At 51.3% G+C, this 12920-nt stretch overlaps 1 protein-coding gene across 1 annotated transcript; it reads left to right on the forward strand.

Moving 5' to 3' along the window:
* Positions 1–1532: 1532 nt before the first annotated feature.
* Positions 1533–12885, forward strand: SENP2 (SUMO specific peptidase 2). The gene is made up of 17 exons (XM_064666628.1): positions 1533–1688; positions 3174–3229; positions 3870–4003; positions 4224–4296; positions 4941–5019; positions 5596–5737; positions 5856–5959; positions 6405–6499; positions 7131–7188; positions 8837–8900; positions 9265–9408; positions 9561–9692; positions 10021–10224; positions 10333–10412; positions 11784–11868; positions 12087–12182; positions 12673–12885. Exons 1-17 carry the CDS (start codon positions 1579–1581, stop codon positions 12733–12735), a joined length of 1719 nt encoding a protein of 572 aa, XP_064522698.1. The 5' UTR covers positions 1533–1578; the 3' UTR covers positions 12736–12885.
* The last annotated feature ends 35 nt before the right edge of the window (positions 12886–12920 follow it).

A 12920-nucleotide genomic window follows, 5' to 3' on the forward strand; every position in this document is an offset into this window, starting at 1 on the left:
GTTATTGATGTTTCAGAGATGGCAAAAGTCTACACAACAACACCGTGTGAAACAGACCCAGCTCATGTAATTCCACGTTAATGATCCTGTGTTTGGGATAAACTCTTCCAGCTGCAGAGGTTACAGGGATTTGGATGAGCACCGGCGGCTCCCACCCCATGGGCACAGCCAGGCACATTCCCGGCTCACACAAAATCAGTCAGATATTTAAATTTACTTAACAGCCCCAAATGCCCTTAGAATTCTACTGTCCTGTGAGGATGAGGAAGGGGAGTGAGCGGGACGTACTTTATCCAAGTGAGGATGTGGAAGGGGAGTGAATGGGAGGCACGTGATCCCGGTGAGGATGAGGAAGGGGAGTGAATGGGAGGCACGTGATCCCGGTGAGGATGAGGAAGGGGGTGGAAGGAGGCTCTGCAGCTCCTGCGTGGCGCTGCCATGCCCTCTGCTGGGCTCTGCATCCAGGCTCAGCCTCCTTCCTTGAAGCCTGAAGTGTAGCGGACCGGGGATTAAGCTCCTCAAACAACCAGGAAGGTCGTTTTAATTAAACCAGATCCCACCACCCCTCGGATTTCCTTCGGGCAGGAATAGCCAGCGGGACCTGCTGTGGAAAAACCTGCTTTAATCTCCCCATTTTCCTCCCCGCTTTCCTTACTTCCTCCCTTTAAACATCGTTCCCGCTCCCGTGGAAACGCTGGAGCCACGCTCCGGGATGCGGCTCCCGCTGCCCCTTCCCAGCCCGGAGCGAACGGTTGGGAAGCGATAGAGGAAAGCATCCAGGAGCCCTTCTTTTAAAGGCGGAGCAGGCGCGGGAATCGCGGCGGGAATGCGGCCATTCCCGGGGATTCCAGGCGCGAGAAGCGGGCGAGCCGCGCGGCACCACCGGGCTGCCCGAGCTCCGAGACGGCGCTCCAGAACCGGCGCTCGGTCAGTCGCGACAGCAGCAGCTGTGGAGACGCTGCCCCGTGAGCCGGGCACGGCTCGGTGAGCCCCGGGACGGGAATTCCGCACCCCGGGCCCGGACAGGGTGGGCGGGAAACCAGAGGGACATCCCTGCTTTTCCTGGGAGGCGGGGTGGGGCTTCTCCACCGCGGAGCCCCGGAGAACGGCAGGAGCCCCGAGGGAGGGCAGGAATCCCGGGGAAGGTAAGGAGCTCCAGTAAAGAGCAGGAATCCCAGGGAATGCCCAGCGACTCCCAACACCACACAGGGACGCCGGGCACTGATCCCCACCAGAGCCCAGCTCCCCCAGCGGGGAAAGCTCCTCGCCTAGCTCGCGGGGCCGGCCGGGGGGGTCGGGACGGGGTCAGAAGGGGCGAAAACGGCCCCAATTTCGGCTTCGAAATATATTTTAAAGCGCGCGCGCCCCATCCACGCGCGGGAGGGGGGCGGGGCGAGGCGGACGGGGGGGCGTGGCCACCCGGCTCGCGTCGCGGGCGGGGCGGGCCCTGGCGGCGCGGTGGGCGGGCCCTGGCGCGCGGTGGGCGGGCCCTGGCGCGCGGTGGGCGGGGCCGGGCGCGCGGTGGGCGGGGCCGGGCGGCGCGCGGGGCGGACGCACTTCCTGCGCGGCGCGCGGCCCATGTACCAATGGCTGCTGGGGGCCCTCCGCGCCCTCCGCGCCGCCGCCAGACCCCAGCCCGCACCGCAGCCCGGCCCGGACCCGCGCAGCGCAAAGAGGCCGCTCCCCAGGTCAGCCCCCGCCGCCAGACACGGCGGTCCCCTGGCCCCGGCCCTCCTGCTGCTGCCCCGCCGCCCGGCGCCCCGCGTGGGTCCCTGATATTCCCCAGAAATCCATAAGAAAGCCCCGGGTGCCGCGGTGATCGTGGGTCCCAGGTGTCCCCGATGGATCCATTGGCAAACCCACGTGCCGCGGTGATTGTGGGTCCCAGATATTTTCGATAAATCCATAAAAAAAACCCCAGATGCTGAAGGGATTGTGGGTCCCAGATATCCCCGATAAATCCATTGGCAAACCCAGGTGCCGAGGTGATTTAGGGTCCCAGATATTCCCAGTAATTCCCAGATGCTTAAATGATTGTGGGTCTGGGATATTCCCGATGAATCCCAGATGCTGAAGGGATCGTGAGTCCCAAATATTCCTGATAAATCCCAGATGCTGAAGTGATTGTGGGTCCCAAATATTCCAAACAAATCCCAGATGCTGAAGTGATTGTGGGTCCCAAATATTCCAAACAAATCCTAGATGCTGAGGTGATTGTGGGTCCTGGATATTCCCCATAAATCTATTGGCAAACCCAACCCCTCGTTTCCTTCCCATCTGCACGGTGGGGGCTTGAAAAGGATCAAAGGGGTGGGGATCAAAGGATCAAAGCAGGTGTGGTGGAGGAGCAGGGAAGGGTATATGCTGGATGGAGGAAAGCCATGGAATATGGATGTGGCAGGATAAAAGAGGGCTGCCTTCCCAGGCATTACCCAGGAGCTCCCAGTGCCGATGGCTGAACCATCTTCACCACTGGGAACAGAGGGAATGTATCCATTCCATGCTCTGCTTTGGGCAGTGTGGTGGCTCCCTCTGGGAGGAACTTCCTTAGTGCCCCATTCCAGAGTGAATGAGGCAAGGGAATGCCTCTGGAAAGAGCCACGTGTTGCACAAGAAGTTTCCACCAAGGGGCAGCTCAGGAGGAATGAGCTCTTGGGAAGAAAAATAGGAACGTCCTTTGCGCTCTGTTCCTAAAGGAAAAGGTTTTGCTGGACTTTATCAGGGTATCAACTGATAGAATCCTGGGATTTGGGCTTCTGAGAAAGGGTGAGGCTGGTAATTATTTCAAGGACTCGTTCCCAAGCACTGACTCAGCAGATTATTGAAGTTGTGGAAGTGGATGTAAGCAGGACTTGCTTTCCCACCTTTTATTTCCTGTCCTACTTAAACTTTCCTTTGCAACTCAATGTAGTGACATGAACCTGGATGAGTAAGTGACCTCTGGAATGCTGCTCTCCTCGGGGAAAGAGGAAAACTTTACACACTTAAGGAATTTTTTGGTGGTAGGAACACATGTAAAACATCAGGAAGCATTAACAGAAAGGAAAAAAAAAAGGCCTGATATGGTTTAGTGGGATGATCCCAGAGATCACGGGAGATCTTTGGGATATGTGAAGGGAAGTTGGGAGCTGAACTGTGGTTGCCAAACACTGTTGTGCCTCTTCTTTCCTCAGTGTTGCGTCACCTGTGGAAGATCCTGACAGTATTCCTGAAAAGAAGCAGAAAACAGGTATTGCACCTCACAGAAGGGGTTAACGTGCCTGGTTTTCCTTGGGTTTGAGGTGCCTTGGGTAACTCTGGATTTTGTACTTCACAATTGCTGCTGAAACTGTGAATTTCTGAGCCGTTTTTGTGGCCTGAGGGGGTCTCACGGGGCCGGGGCCTACTGATGGTGTTCAAAATCCATGTGGATTTGGCACTTGAGAACATGGCTAAAGGTGGCCTTGGCAGAGCTGGGACTTGATGATCTTAGAGGGCTCTTCCAGCCTGAGGGTTGGAGATTGTGGCCTGATGAAGGGAAAAGTAGGGAACAACTTTTTCCCTCCTGGGAATTCCGTGTATTTGCACCAAGGATAACTCCTGCCTGTGTGTGGTACAGGGATATCCCAGGTCTGTCTGGCACTGAGCCCCTGCAGGGCAGGACAAAGAGTGTTTTAAGTCAAAGCTGTGGCTGTCCCTCAGGGAATGCAGAGCTATTCCTGCTAATTCCTGCTTGGGAATGGTGCTGCCCCTGGTGTCGCGGGAGGGGCTGTTGGTGTGTTGTTGAAATGAGTTACCTGGCTCAGGTGGGATCGAGGAGTTGGGCTTTGATGCAAATAGAAACCCTAATTTTCCTTTTCTGGCTTGGTGGTGTGGGTTTTTTTTTTCAGAATGTCTCATCTGCGGGACTAACAAGAGACCCGAAGACGTTCCTGTGGCCGCCCAGTTGCCACCCAGGGCAACAAGAGGGTGCCAGGAGGCTTCGGGCGGCGATGCCACTTCTCTCCCTGAGCCTGGAAAAGGGGTGAGCAAAGATTTAGGGGGAGAACTCAGGGATAAGCTTGTGCTGTGTCAATCCCTGCGTGTGTGAGGTGATCCCGTCAGAGCTGCTGCTGCAACCTGGACCAGCAAACCCTGGGCCCTGAGTCAGGGCAGAGCTGACTGGATTTTGGGAAGCCTGAGGTTTGCTTGGGTTCACATTCAGGTTGTACTCACTCTGGTGCTTGGTTTTGTTTTTATTTCAGGCTCAGGCCACTTCTGACTCTTCATTTGAAAGAGCAACAGACTCTGTGGCAGATGAGGACAGAGTAGAAGTTGGTAAGGCTGGACAGCAAGTTCTTCACTCACTTCTGTGTGCTGCTGCCTTGTGCAGCTCCACCCCAGGCTTAGGGACTCATTAGTGAAGGCACAATGTCTGGGAATACTGGAGTGTGAGCTCTGTTTCTTCCCTGCATCCTGGCATTGCTTCTGGATCGAGATCAGGGCTGGGAACAGGCTCCCCAGGGCAGTGGTCACGGCCCCAAACCTGCCAGAGCTCCAGGAAGGTTTGGACAATGCCCTCAGGGACAGGGTAGGATTGATGGGGTGTCCTGTGCAGGGCTGGGAGTTGGACTGGATGATCTTTGGGGTCCTTTCCAGGGATATTCTGTGATTTATCCTGGCATCTCAGTTCAGGAGCTGCCCTGGATGCAGCTCTGTTGCCTTCAGTTGAGCCCACTGTTAGATTACCAGAAGGAAATTGTTTTAAGTGCTAAGTTTAGGTAGCAGAGCCTCATAACCCTCTTTTATCCAGGTTTAGGCTGGTAACATTTCGTAGTTGCCGATCTGAAGCAACAAAACACAAATAATAGAAGTACGTAAGGGAGAAAATGAAAGTAATTTATCTTTGGTGGAGCTCTTTGAACTCCTGAAACTCCAGTTTGCTTGAACAGTTGCTGATGGTTTGCACTCTTCTCTTGCAGCTAAAATGCCTTGTGACACCAACACATGCTTGGCTAAGGAGGCACTATCCCTTCCTTACAAGGGAGTTCCATATCTCAGGTAAAAATCCTTCTGCTTCCTTTCACTTCTTCCCCAAAGGGTTTTTTTTGTCTTTCACTTTCATCCTTGAACTTCCTCTGTGTTGCCCAACATTTGTATTTGTGTCCACAGAGCAGGATTTTTCCAAGGTGTTCTGTATTAAGGGAGGTCTCCAGCTGTGGTTTTTGTTTTTCTTTAACCAACTTTAAACTTGCAGATAGTTCATACACACAGGAGATCTGAGGAAGATGAACAAGTACAACACTTCCACCTCCTGTGGCTGGAGGAAATGTTAAACTTGGCAAGAGGCTGAGACCAGGAGTGTAGAGAAAAACCCACAACCACAAAAAAAACCCACCCCTAAAAACCCCAGAGAATTCCTTTGGGAAACACTACTTTACTCTGAAGGTGGTCACCTAGAGAGGTGGTGGAGTCTCTGTCCATGGAGATGTTGGAAAACCTACCTGGACAAGGTCTTGGGCAGCCTGCTGTGGGTGCCCCTGCTTGAATCAGGAGGTGTTAATTAAAATCTAACTAATAAAATCAGGAGGTTTGAGTGTTCTCTTCATACAGTTTCTTTTCTGTTGCTGTTTTTAGCCTGAACAAGAATAATCACCACATCCAACCAGCTCCAGACAGCCCTGTGACACCCAGGCCCCCCATCAAGGAGCTCCCCGTGCCAGGTCCCACCACTCCAGGAGCCAATAGTGTGGGGAGGCCCCTGTGTGCTGCTGAGGAGGTAATCTAGGGAGAAGGGAATTCCTTTGGGATGAAACTGCTGCATAGTTCCTCCACAGTTAGATAAGAGGAAGGGGTGGGAATTCCTGCTGAAGTTTTTTTTCCTTCCCCTCTCTTAGGATGTTCGTCGAGGAGAAAGCCAGAAATACAAAGAGATCTTGAAGCTGTTCAAGGAGAAATATTCTGGATGTCTTAATTCTCCCCAGCCAGCAAACTTCAACAAGTAATTATAAGCAAAACCTCCCTTAACTCTTGGGGGGTGACTTTGTTGTACATGGAAGGGGAGGGGAATTAACCTTTTCTGCTCTCAGGGCTCTGGACAGAATCAAATGTCACAATTGATGAGTCTCTCTTGAAACAATGGAGACAGAAAATGTGACTCTTTTGTATTCACTGAGTTGACAGTAGCCAAGCTTGTGGATGTAAACTCGTGGAAGTTAGTGTTTGGTCATGGAACCAGTGACAGGATTGTTCTGTTAAGGGATTAAACAGCCTAATTTTGCTTCATATATTTCTATTGCTTTAACTGTGGCTTCCAGCTGTAATTGAGACAGTTGGGTACAAATCAACTGTGGCCATTCTAATGAATTGTTGTGCACTGGTAACAAATCACTTGGGAAAACTGTGATTCTTCTCCATCTTTTTTTTTTTTTTATGCTACTCCAAAGGGTTCAGACCCACTCCAGGGAACCAGTGGCAACTGGGAGTCACCTGAAAGGACAGAAATCCAGGGGTGTCTATCCAGGTGTGACACAAAGGGCCAGTGAGTATCCCCAGGATTCAGGTCTGGTCTTTGGCTTCCAACCAAAACAGGGCATTTCCTCCCCCCCTCCCAAACCATAGTTAGTTATTGGCTAAATTGGCTTTGTGAGGGTTTTACTGGAGGGGAAAAAAATGGTTTAAAATGGTGTTTGAGACATGGCTGTACCAGTGCTGTTTGTAGCTGCAGATGTGACCCCACTGCCCAGGGGGAAGGTTGTGGTACCTGAGTTTTTGTACCAGGGGAGGAGAATATGTGACTGTGCACCCCCAGATGCTGCTTCTTAACTCAGAGCTGCTCTGAGTTAATCCAGTTTAGTGCTAGACAGGCCTATTTCTATGATAGCAGAGCTTCCAAACCACATAAACTAATTGCATATGTGTTTAATATTGTCCCCGGTGTTTTTTTCCACTGCTCATTATTTCAATATTGTTTCATCACTACTTCTTTTTACACAGCTGGGCTTTTCTTTTGAAATCATAAGGGGTTTGAAGTGATTTCTGAGCAGGTGCCAGAGTCTGAACTTCTAACCATACAGCCATCAGTCAAAGTTCTGGTGTTGTCACCCAGAAACCAAGAGCTGCTGGGGTGGAAAGTCACCTTCTTGTTGTCATTTTGCTGCTTTTCTGTGCAGGTGTCAAACATGGAGATGTTTTCAGCCCCCAGTTGCCTCAGAGAGGTGTCATGATCAGGTAGGAGTGTCCTTTAATCATGGTCCCTGTTTCTTTTGGCTCTGGGGGCATGAGTCTCTCAGCCTCAGAAGACAACTCCAGTTTATCATCTCAGTGTGGGGGGGAAAGGAGCAGCTGGTTTGTGGAACTGCTCAAAGCCAGCTGTCCCTCAAATCTGGCTCCCCTGTCAGAGCTGCTTCTTTCTGGGAGAAGGAAGCCAGTGGGGGGGACAATGGTGGCTGCACCAGGTTGCCCTTGGGTTTGCAGAATCCCTTGTTGCCTGTGAGTGTCTTTGTGCCAAACCATTAATGAGGTGACATCACAATTCCTGTGGATCCTGAGCTGACATCACAATTCCTGTGGATCCTGAGCTGACATTGCAATTCCTGTGGATCCTGAGCTGACATTGCAATTCCTGTGGATCCTGAGCTGACATTGCAATTCCTGTGGATCCTGAGCTGACACTGCATTTCCTATGGATCCTAAGCCATAAGGTTTAGGGAGCTTGTAAAACCTGGAGGGCCTGAGGCAGTTTTTGTGGCTGCAGGATGCCTTGAGTTTGAACAGAAGCCCAAAAAGGGAGTGTGCAGTCAGGTGGTCCCTCACCAGGGGCCAGTGGGCTCCTTGGTGGCAGGACTGGCAGTGCTGGTGCCTTTGGGTTTTGGAGGCAAAGGGGCTTTTGGCTGCAGCTCCTCCAGGGAGGGATTTTGGTTTGGCAATGTGATCTACTCATCTTCCTGCCCTTAGATGAGATAGGAGAAAGCACAGATGGGAGCAGGGAGACGTTCAGTCGTGGCAGTCCTGTTTATAGGTAGTTTTGTCCCTATTCTTCTCCCCCCTTAGACACAAGGACTATATTTAGCTGTGCAGCACCATCCTCTGTCAAATTGTCACTGCTTCCCCTAAGCTGGAGGGGAGAGAAGGAAATAACTGGTACAGTGTGATGGGTTTGAGTCGAAGGAACATTTTCTTGCCTTTTTTTTTCAGATTTAGCCCCTAAATGAAGTCATTTGACAGGGCCTGTGATCTCTCTTACCACGTGCCTTTAAAGCACATGGTAAGAGTGTAGGACACTATGAGAGTCTGTTGTAGGTCTCCCTCTTGGAAAAGGAGATTGTTTGGTGACAGTGGGACAGATATGGACAACTTTAATGTCTGTGTGTTTGTTTGCTCTTCAGAGCCTGCACGGTTTTAATGCTCATCCTCTCCACAGGGGGATAGTGCCTCTCTTGACTAGAGAAGGCAAGTAAACCCCCCGTAGCTGTCCCATTCCCCCCAGATTCCATGTGCTGCTCAAAGTTCCCATAAGCCAACTGCACTTGGACAGGTGCAGATGTTCCTGTTCCACTGGCAGTGGAACTCCTGGCATGTGGTGTTTGTCACCAGGAGGGCCCAAAACACTCGATAGAGGAAGTGCTGGTTGCTCCCCTGTTTTCCAAAGAATAAAACTGAGTTTGGCACCTGTAGGTAGAAGAAAGTTTGTAAAGCTTCCAGCTCTTCATCTATCCCAGAGTTGCTGCTGCAAAAGGGATGGGGCAGGAAACTGAGATGTTGTCGAATGTCAGATTCAGCCTTGAAAAAACACTTCTTATCCAGAAGGTGAATTCCTGGGAATTTCCTGGGATAGGATGGATATCCAACTCACTTGCCTCTCTTTCTCTCTCCTCAGCTACTACACACCACCAGAAGACTCCCATGGACAGGGAATAGCAGGGAAACAAGCTGTTGCAGTGGTAAGCCTCAGTTAGTCATTATTTCACTTTTTTTAAGGAAAATATAACTCATCTCTGGTCAGGATTTAAACCAAAATTTGTAGTGTGGAAATCAGAAATATTAGTCCTGATCTCAGCTTGGTACCTTGGAGGCTTTGCTGGTGCTCTGATTGTTGGTCCAAGCTAAGGGATCTTCCTGCCTCTCTGGCCTCTGTTCTGAGGGCACAGTTGGGATGCAGTCACCACTCAAAAGTGACTTTGGAGTTTGCTGCTTGGCTGTATCTACAAAACCACTCCCAGCTTGATACACAGGCAGGATTTTCTGCACTGTGCCACCCCAAACTCCTGTGCCTGCTCTGTAACTTCATGTCCTTTTGTCTAACAGGGCCGGGGTGGAGCTGAAGTGTCCCAAGGGATGTTATTCCAGTTCCATGTGACACCTGTTCTGTCCAAAGACTTCTTTTTTGTGGACAGAGAGCCACTCCCACGCTCAGAAAAGCCAGCAGAAGACTTTGCTCCACTCACAGAGGTACCTGTGCTCAAACCAGTGCTGTTGCTGGTGTAGCAAATCCCTGCAATGCCTGTTGCTGTGGCACCTGAACTGAATTTAGGGGTTGTTTGATGTTGCTGTGCTCCATGTCCTGTTTCACGAGTCCTTCCCCACTGAATTGTCCATTCCAGGCCATGGAGAGGGAGGTCTCTGCTGCCTTTGGCAAAGGGGAGCCTGGTGAGATCCTGAGCAGTGCCTTCAAGCTCAAGGTCACTCGTGAGGACATCTGCACCCTGCAGCAGCTGTGCTGGCTCAACGACGAGGTGAGAGGAGCTGCAGCACAGGGATGCTCTAACCCAGCACTTGTGCAGGAGCACCCCTTCTCTGGGTGCTTATGGCTCTGCTGTTTCTGGAGGTTCCTTTCCTTGGGTTGTGCAGCTCCCAGGGGTCAGGCTGGGTTGCTGGAGTGGGTGCAGGTGCTTTTATCCAACAGCACAAGTCACCAAGGGCAACATTCCCAGAGCCAAAGCTGCCAGCTGGGCTTGTCTCAGTTGGGTACTCAAGGGTGGCCAGCAAAGACATGTTGGTGCCTTTTTCATTTGCCAAGTTACTGCCTTCTCTTACATCTCAACTTTCCTCTCTCTGGCCCAGGTCATTAATTTCTACATGAACCTTCTGGTGGAAAGAAGTAAGAAGGAAGGCTATCCAGCACTCCATGCTTTTAGTACCTTCTTCTACCCCAAACTGTGTTCTGGAGGCTACAAAGCAGTGAGGAGGTGGACCAGAGGTGTGGATCTCTTCAAGCAGGATCTCATCCTGGTGCCCATTCACCTCAGAGTGCACTGGACGCTGCTGGTGAGTCAAACTGGCCTTTTATTTGGGGGATGGGAGGAACAAAACCAGCAAGAAAAGCCTTTTAGGGTTTGGGATGTGCTTTGTCCAACATTCATCTTTTAATCCCAGGTCATAGATGTCAGAAAGAAAACTATCAAATACTTTGATTCCTTGGGACAGAAAGGAGACAACATTTGTAAAACCCTGCTGTGAGTAGCTACATTTTTATCCTTTTGATTGTTTTGAGGCCTTTTTCCTTCCCCACTTGGAGTGGTCCGGCCCTGGCACAGGCTGCTCCTCACTTTGTCCCTCTTCTGTTCTGCTCAGTGTTTTAAATCACCTGGAGTGTAACTGGGGCAGGTTTTCATGTGTTCTGGACATCCTTACGTGTCTTTGCCAGTAAAAATCCCTAATCCAGCAGCTTTTTAGAGTGAGAGCAGCCCCACAGAGACAACCCACAGAATCCCAGAATCCCTGAGGTTGGAAAAGCCCTCCCAGCCCATGGAGTCCCCCCGTGCCCCATCCCCACCTTGTCCCCCAGCCCAGAGCACTCAGTGCCACGTCCAGTCCTTCCTTGGACACCTTCAGAGATGGGGACTCCAAACCTCCCTGGGCAGCCCCTGCCAATGCCTGACAGCCCTTTCCAGGGAGAAATTCCTCCTGATGTCCAACCTGAACCTCCCCTGGCACAGCTTGAGGCCGTTTCCCCTTGTCCTGTCCCTTGTTCCCTGGGAGCAGAGCCTGACCCCCCCCCCAGCTCCTCCCTCCTGTCAGGGAGTTGCAGAGCCAGAAGGTCCCCCCTGAGCCTCCTTTGCTCCAGCTGAGCCCCCCCAACTCCCTCAGCCCCTCCTGCTGCTCCAGCCCCTTCCCAGCTCTGTTCCCTTCCCTGCACACGCTCCAGCCCCTCCATGTCCTTCCTGAACTGAGGGGCCCAGAACTGGACACAGCCCTGGAGGGGCCTCAGCGGTGCCAGCACAGGGGGACAATCCCTGCCCTTGTCCTGTGCCCACTCTGGGTGTGACACAGCCCAGGTGCCCTTGGCCTCCTGCCCACCTGGGCACACCTGGGCTCGTGTCCAGCCGCCGTCACCAGCACTCCCAGGGCCTTTCCCAGCTTTCCAGCCCTTCCACCCCAGCCTGGAGGTTTCTAGGGAGTTGTTGTGACCCAAGGGCAGGACCTGGCACTTGGCCCTGTTGACCCTCACACCGTTGCCCTCAGCCCATGGATCCAGCCTGTCCTGATCCCCCTGTAGAGCCTTCCTGCCCTCAGCTCATCCACATCCCACCCAACCTGGTGTCATCTGTGAACTGAGGGTGCCCTTGATCCCTTCATCCAGATCATGGATAAATACATTAAACAAGACTGGCCAATACTGAGCCTTGGGGAACCCCACTTGCAGCCTCTCACCGTGTCTCTAAATTTAAGATTGGGATTTTTCCTCCACATTCCTTAAATCCGCTGCTGTGAGGATCCTCTGACATTTCACTGCCACTCATCTTCCTGTCACTCTTCAGCAGCTTTTTTTTTTTTGTTGCCCTAAACTGGGGAGATGAAAAGTGATTTTGTGTTGTTTTAAACAGACAATACCTGCAAGAGGAAAGCAGGGAAAAAAGAAAGCTGGAACTGACTGCTTCTGAGTGGACTCTTCGCAGCCTGAGCCCGGAGGTCCGTGAGCAATGCCTGGATTTGGGATGTGAGGGAGGGTATAACACTTTCCAAGGAAGCAAAAGGGATTACTTGGGACTATTCCTTGGGTTTGGGAGCAGGAAATGGGTTCTGGAAGTAGGTTTTCAGTTGTTGGTGGTGTGGGTAATGTGTGCTATGAACAAATTGCTGCTCCTTTAAGGCAGATAAAAATTCTCCATCTTTTTTGTGTTCCTCAGGAAATCCCTCAACAAACTAATGGAAGTGACTGCGGGGTTTTTGTTTGCAAATTTGCTGATTCCATCTCCAGAGACAAACCCATCACCTTCACACAGGTGAGGGAAGTGAGAAACGGCTCCAGCCTTTCCCACATGGATACAAGAGCCAGGGCAGAGGCTGTGAGGGCTTGTTCCTCATGTCTGGTGTCTGCTTCTTGGCAAGATCGTGGAATCATGGAATCCCAGAGTGGTTTGGGTTGGAAGGGACCTTAAAACCCATCTTGTTCCAACCACAGGATGCTGCAGCCAGTGGTTTCTAATATCTGGCCTTTGTATCTCTTGGAAAACAGGTTTCCCCCTTGGAGCAGTTCAGACACTGGTTATTTTCCAGCGTGGTGGCCTTTAATAAACATCCTTCAGAGCAAACGTGGCTTTGTTGGGTGGTTGTGTGTCACCCTTGTGTGAAACCCACCTTGTACCCAAATGGCAGGTGCTGACGGCTCTGAAGAGCAACTTACATTCAAGAATTCCCTGGGTGTTTATGGAGATTTTCTGCCTCTTTCTCCCCTGCCTTCCTGTTTAATGGATTTTTCCCTTTCCTTTCCAGGAGCACATGCCTTACTTCCGCCGGAAGATGGTGTGGGAAATAATTCATCAGCAGCTGCTGTGAGACATGCACTGTTAGCAAAACACTGTTCTGTAAAAAAAGAGAGGTATTTATTTCTTACTGTTAAGATAAATATTTAATTTATGTAAGAGCCTTATTGTAAGGGAACTTTACTTGTTAATAAATTAGAGTAATTTATTTTTTAATTGAAAACTGGTTTGGTGTCTCCATGTGGTTTTTTAACTTGC

Source organism: Pseudopipra pipra, chromosome 10 (genome assembly GCF_036250125.1).
Source record: "Pseudopipra pipra isolate bDixPip1 chromosome 10, bDixPip1.hap1, whole genome shotgun sequence".
Lineage (NCBI taxonomy): Eukaryota > Metazoa > Chordata > Aves > Passeriformes > Pipridae > Pseudopipra > Pseudopipra pipra.

What these genes read in the sequence shown, in the direction of transcription:
- SENP2 (XM_064666628.1), top strand. Translation starts at nt 1,579, where the DNA reads ATGTACCAATGGCTGCTGGGGGCCCTCCGCGCCCTCCGCGCCGCCGCC. An exon ending in CCCTGTGTGCTGCTGAGGAG is followed by an intron (nt 5,738 to 5,855) that starts GTAATCTAGGGA and finishes CCCCTCTCTTAG; the next exon opens with GATGTTCGTCGAGGAGAAAG. An exon ending in AACATTTGTAAAACCCTGCT is followed by an intron (nt 10,413 to 11,783) that starts GTGAGTAGCTAC and finishes TGTTTTAAACAG; the next exon opens with ACAATACCTGCAAGAGGAAA.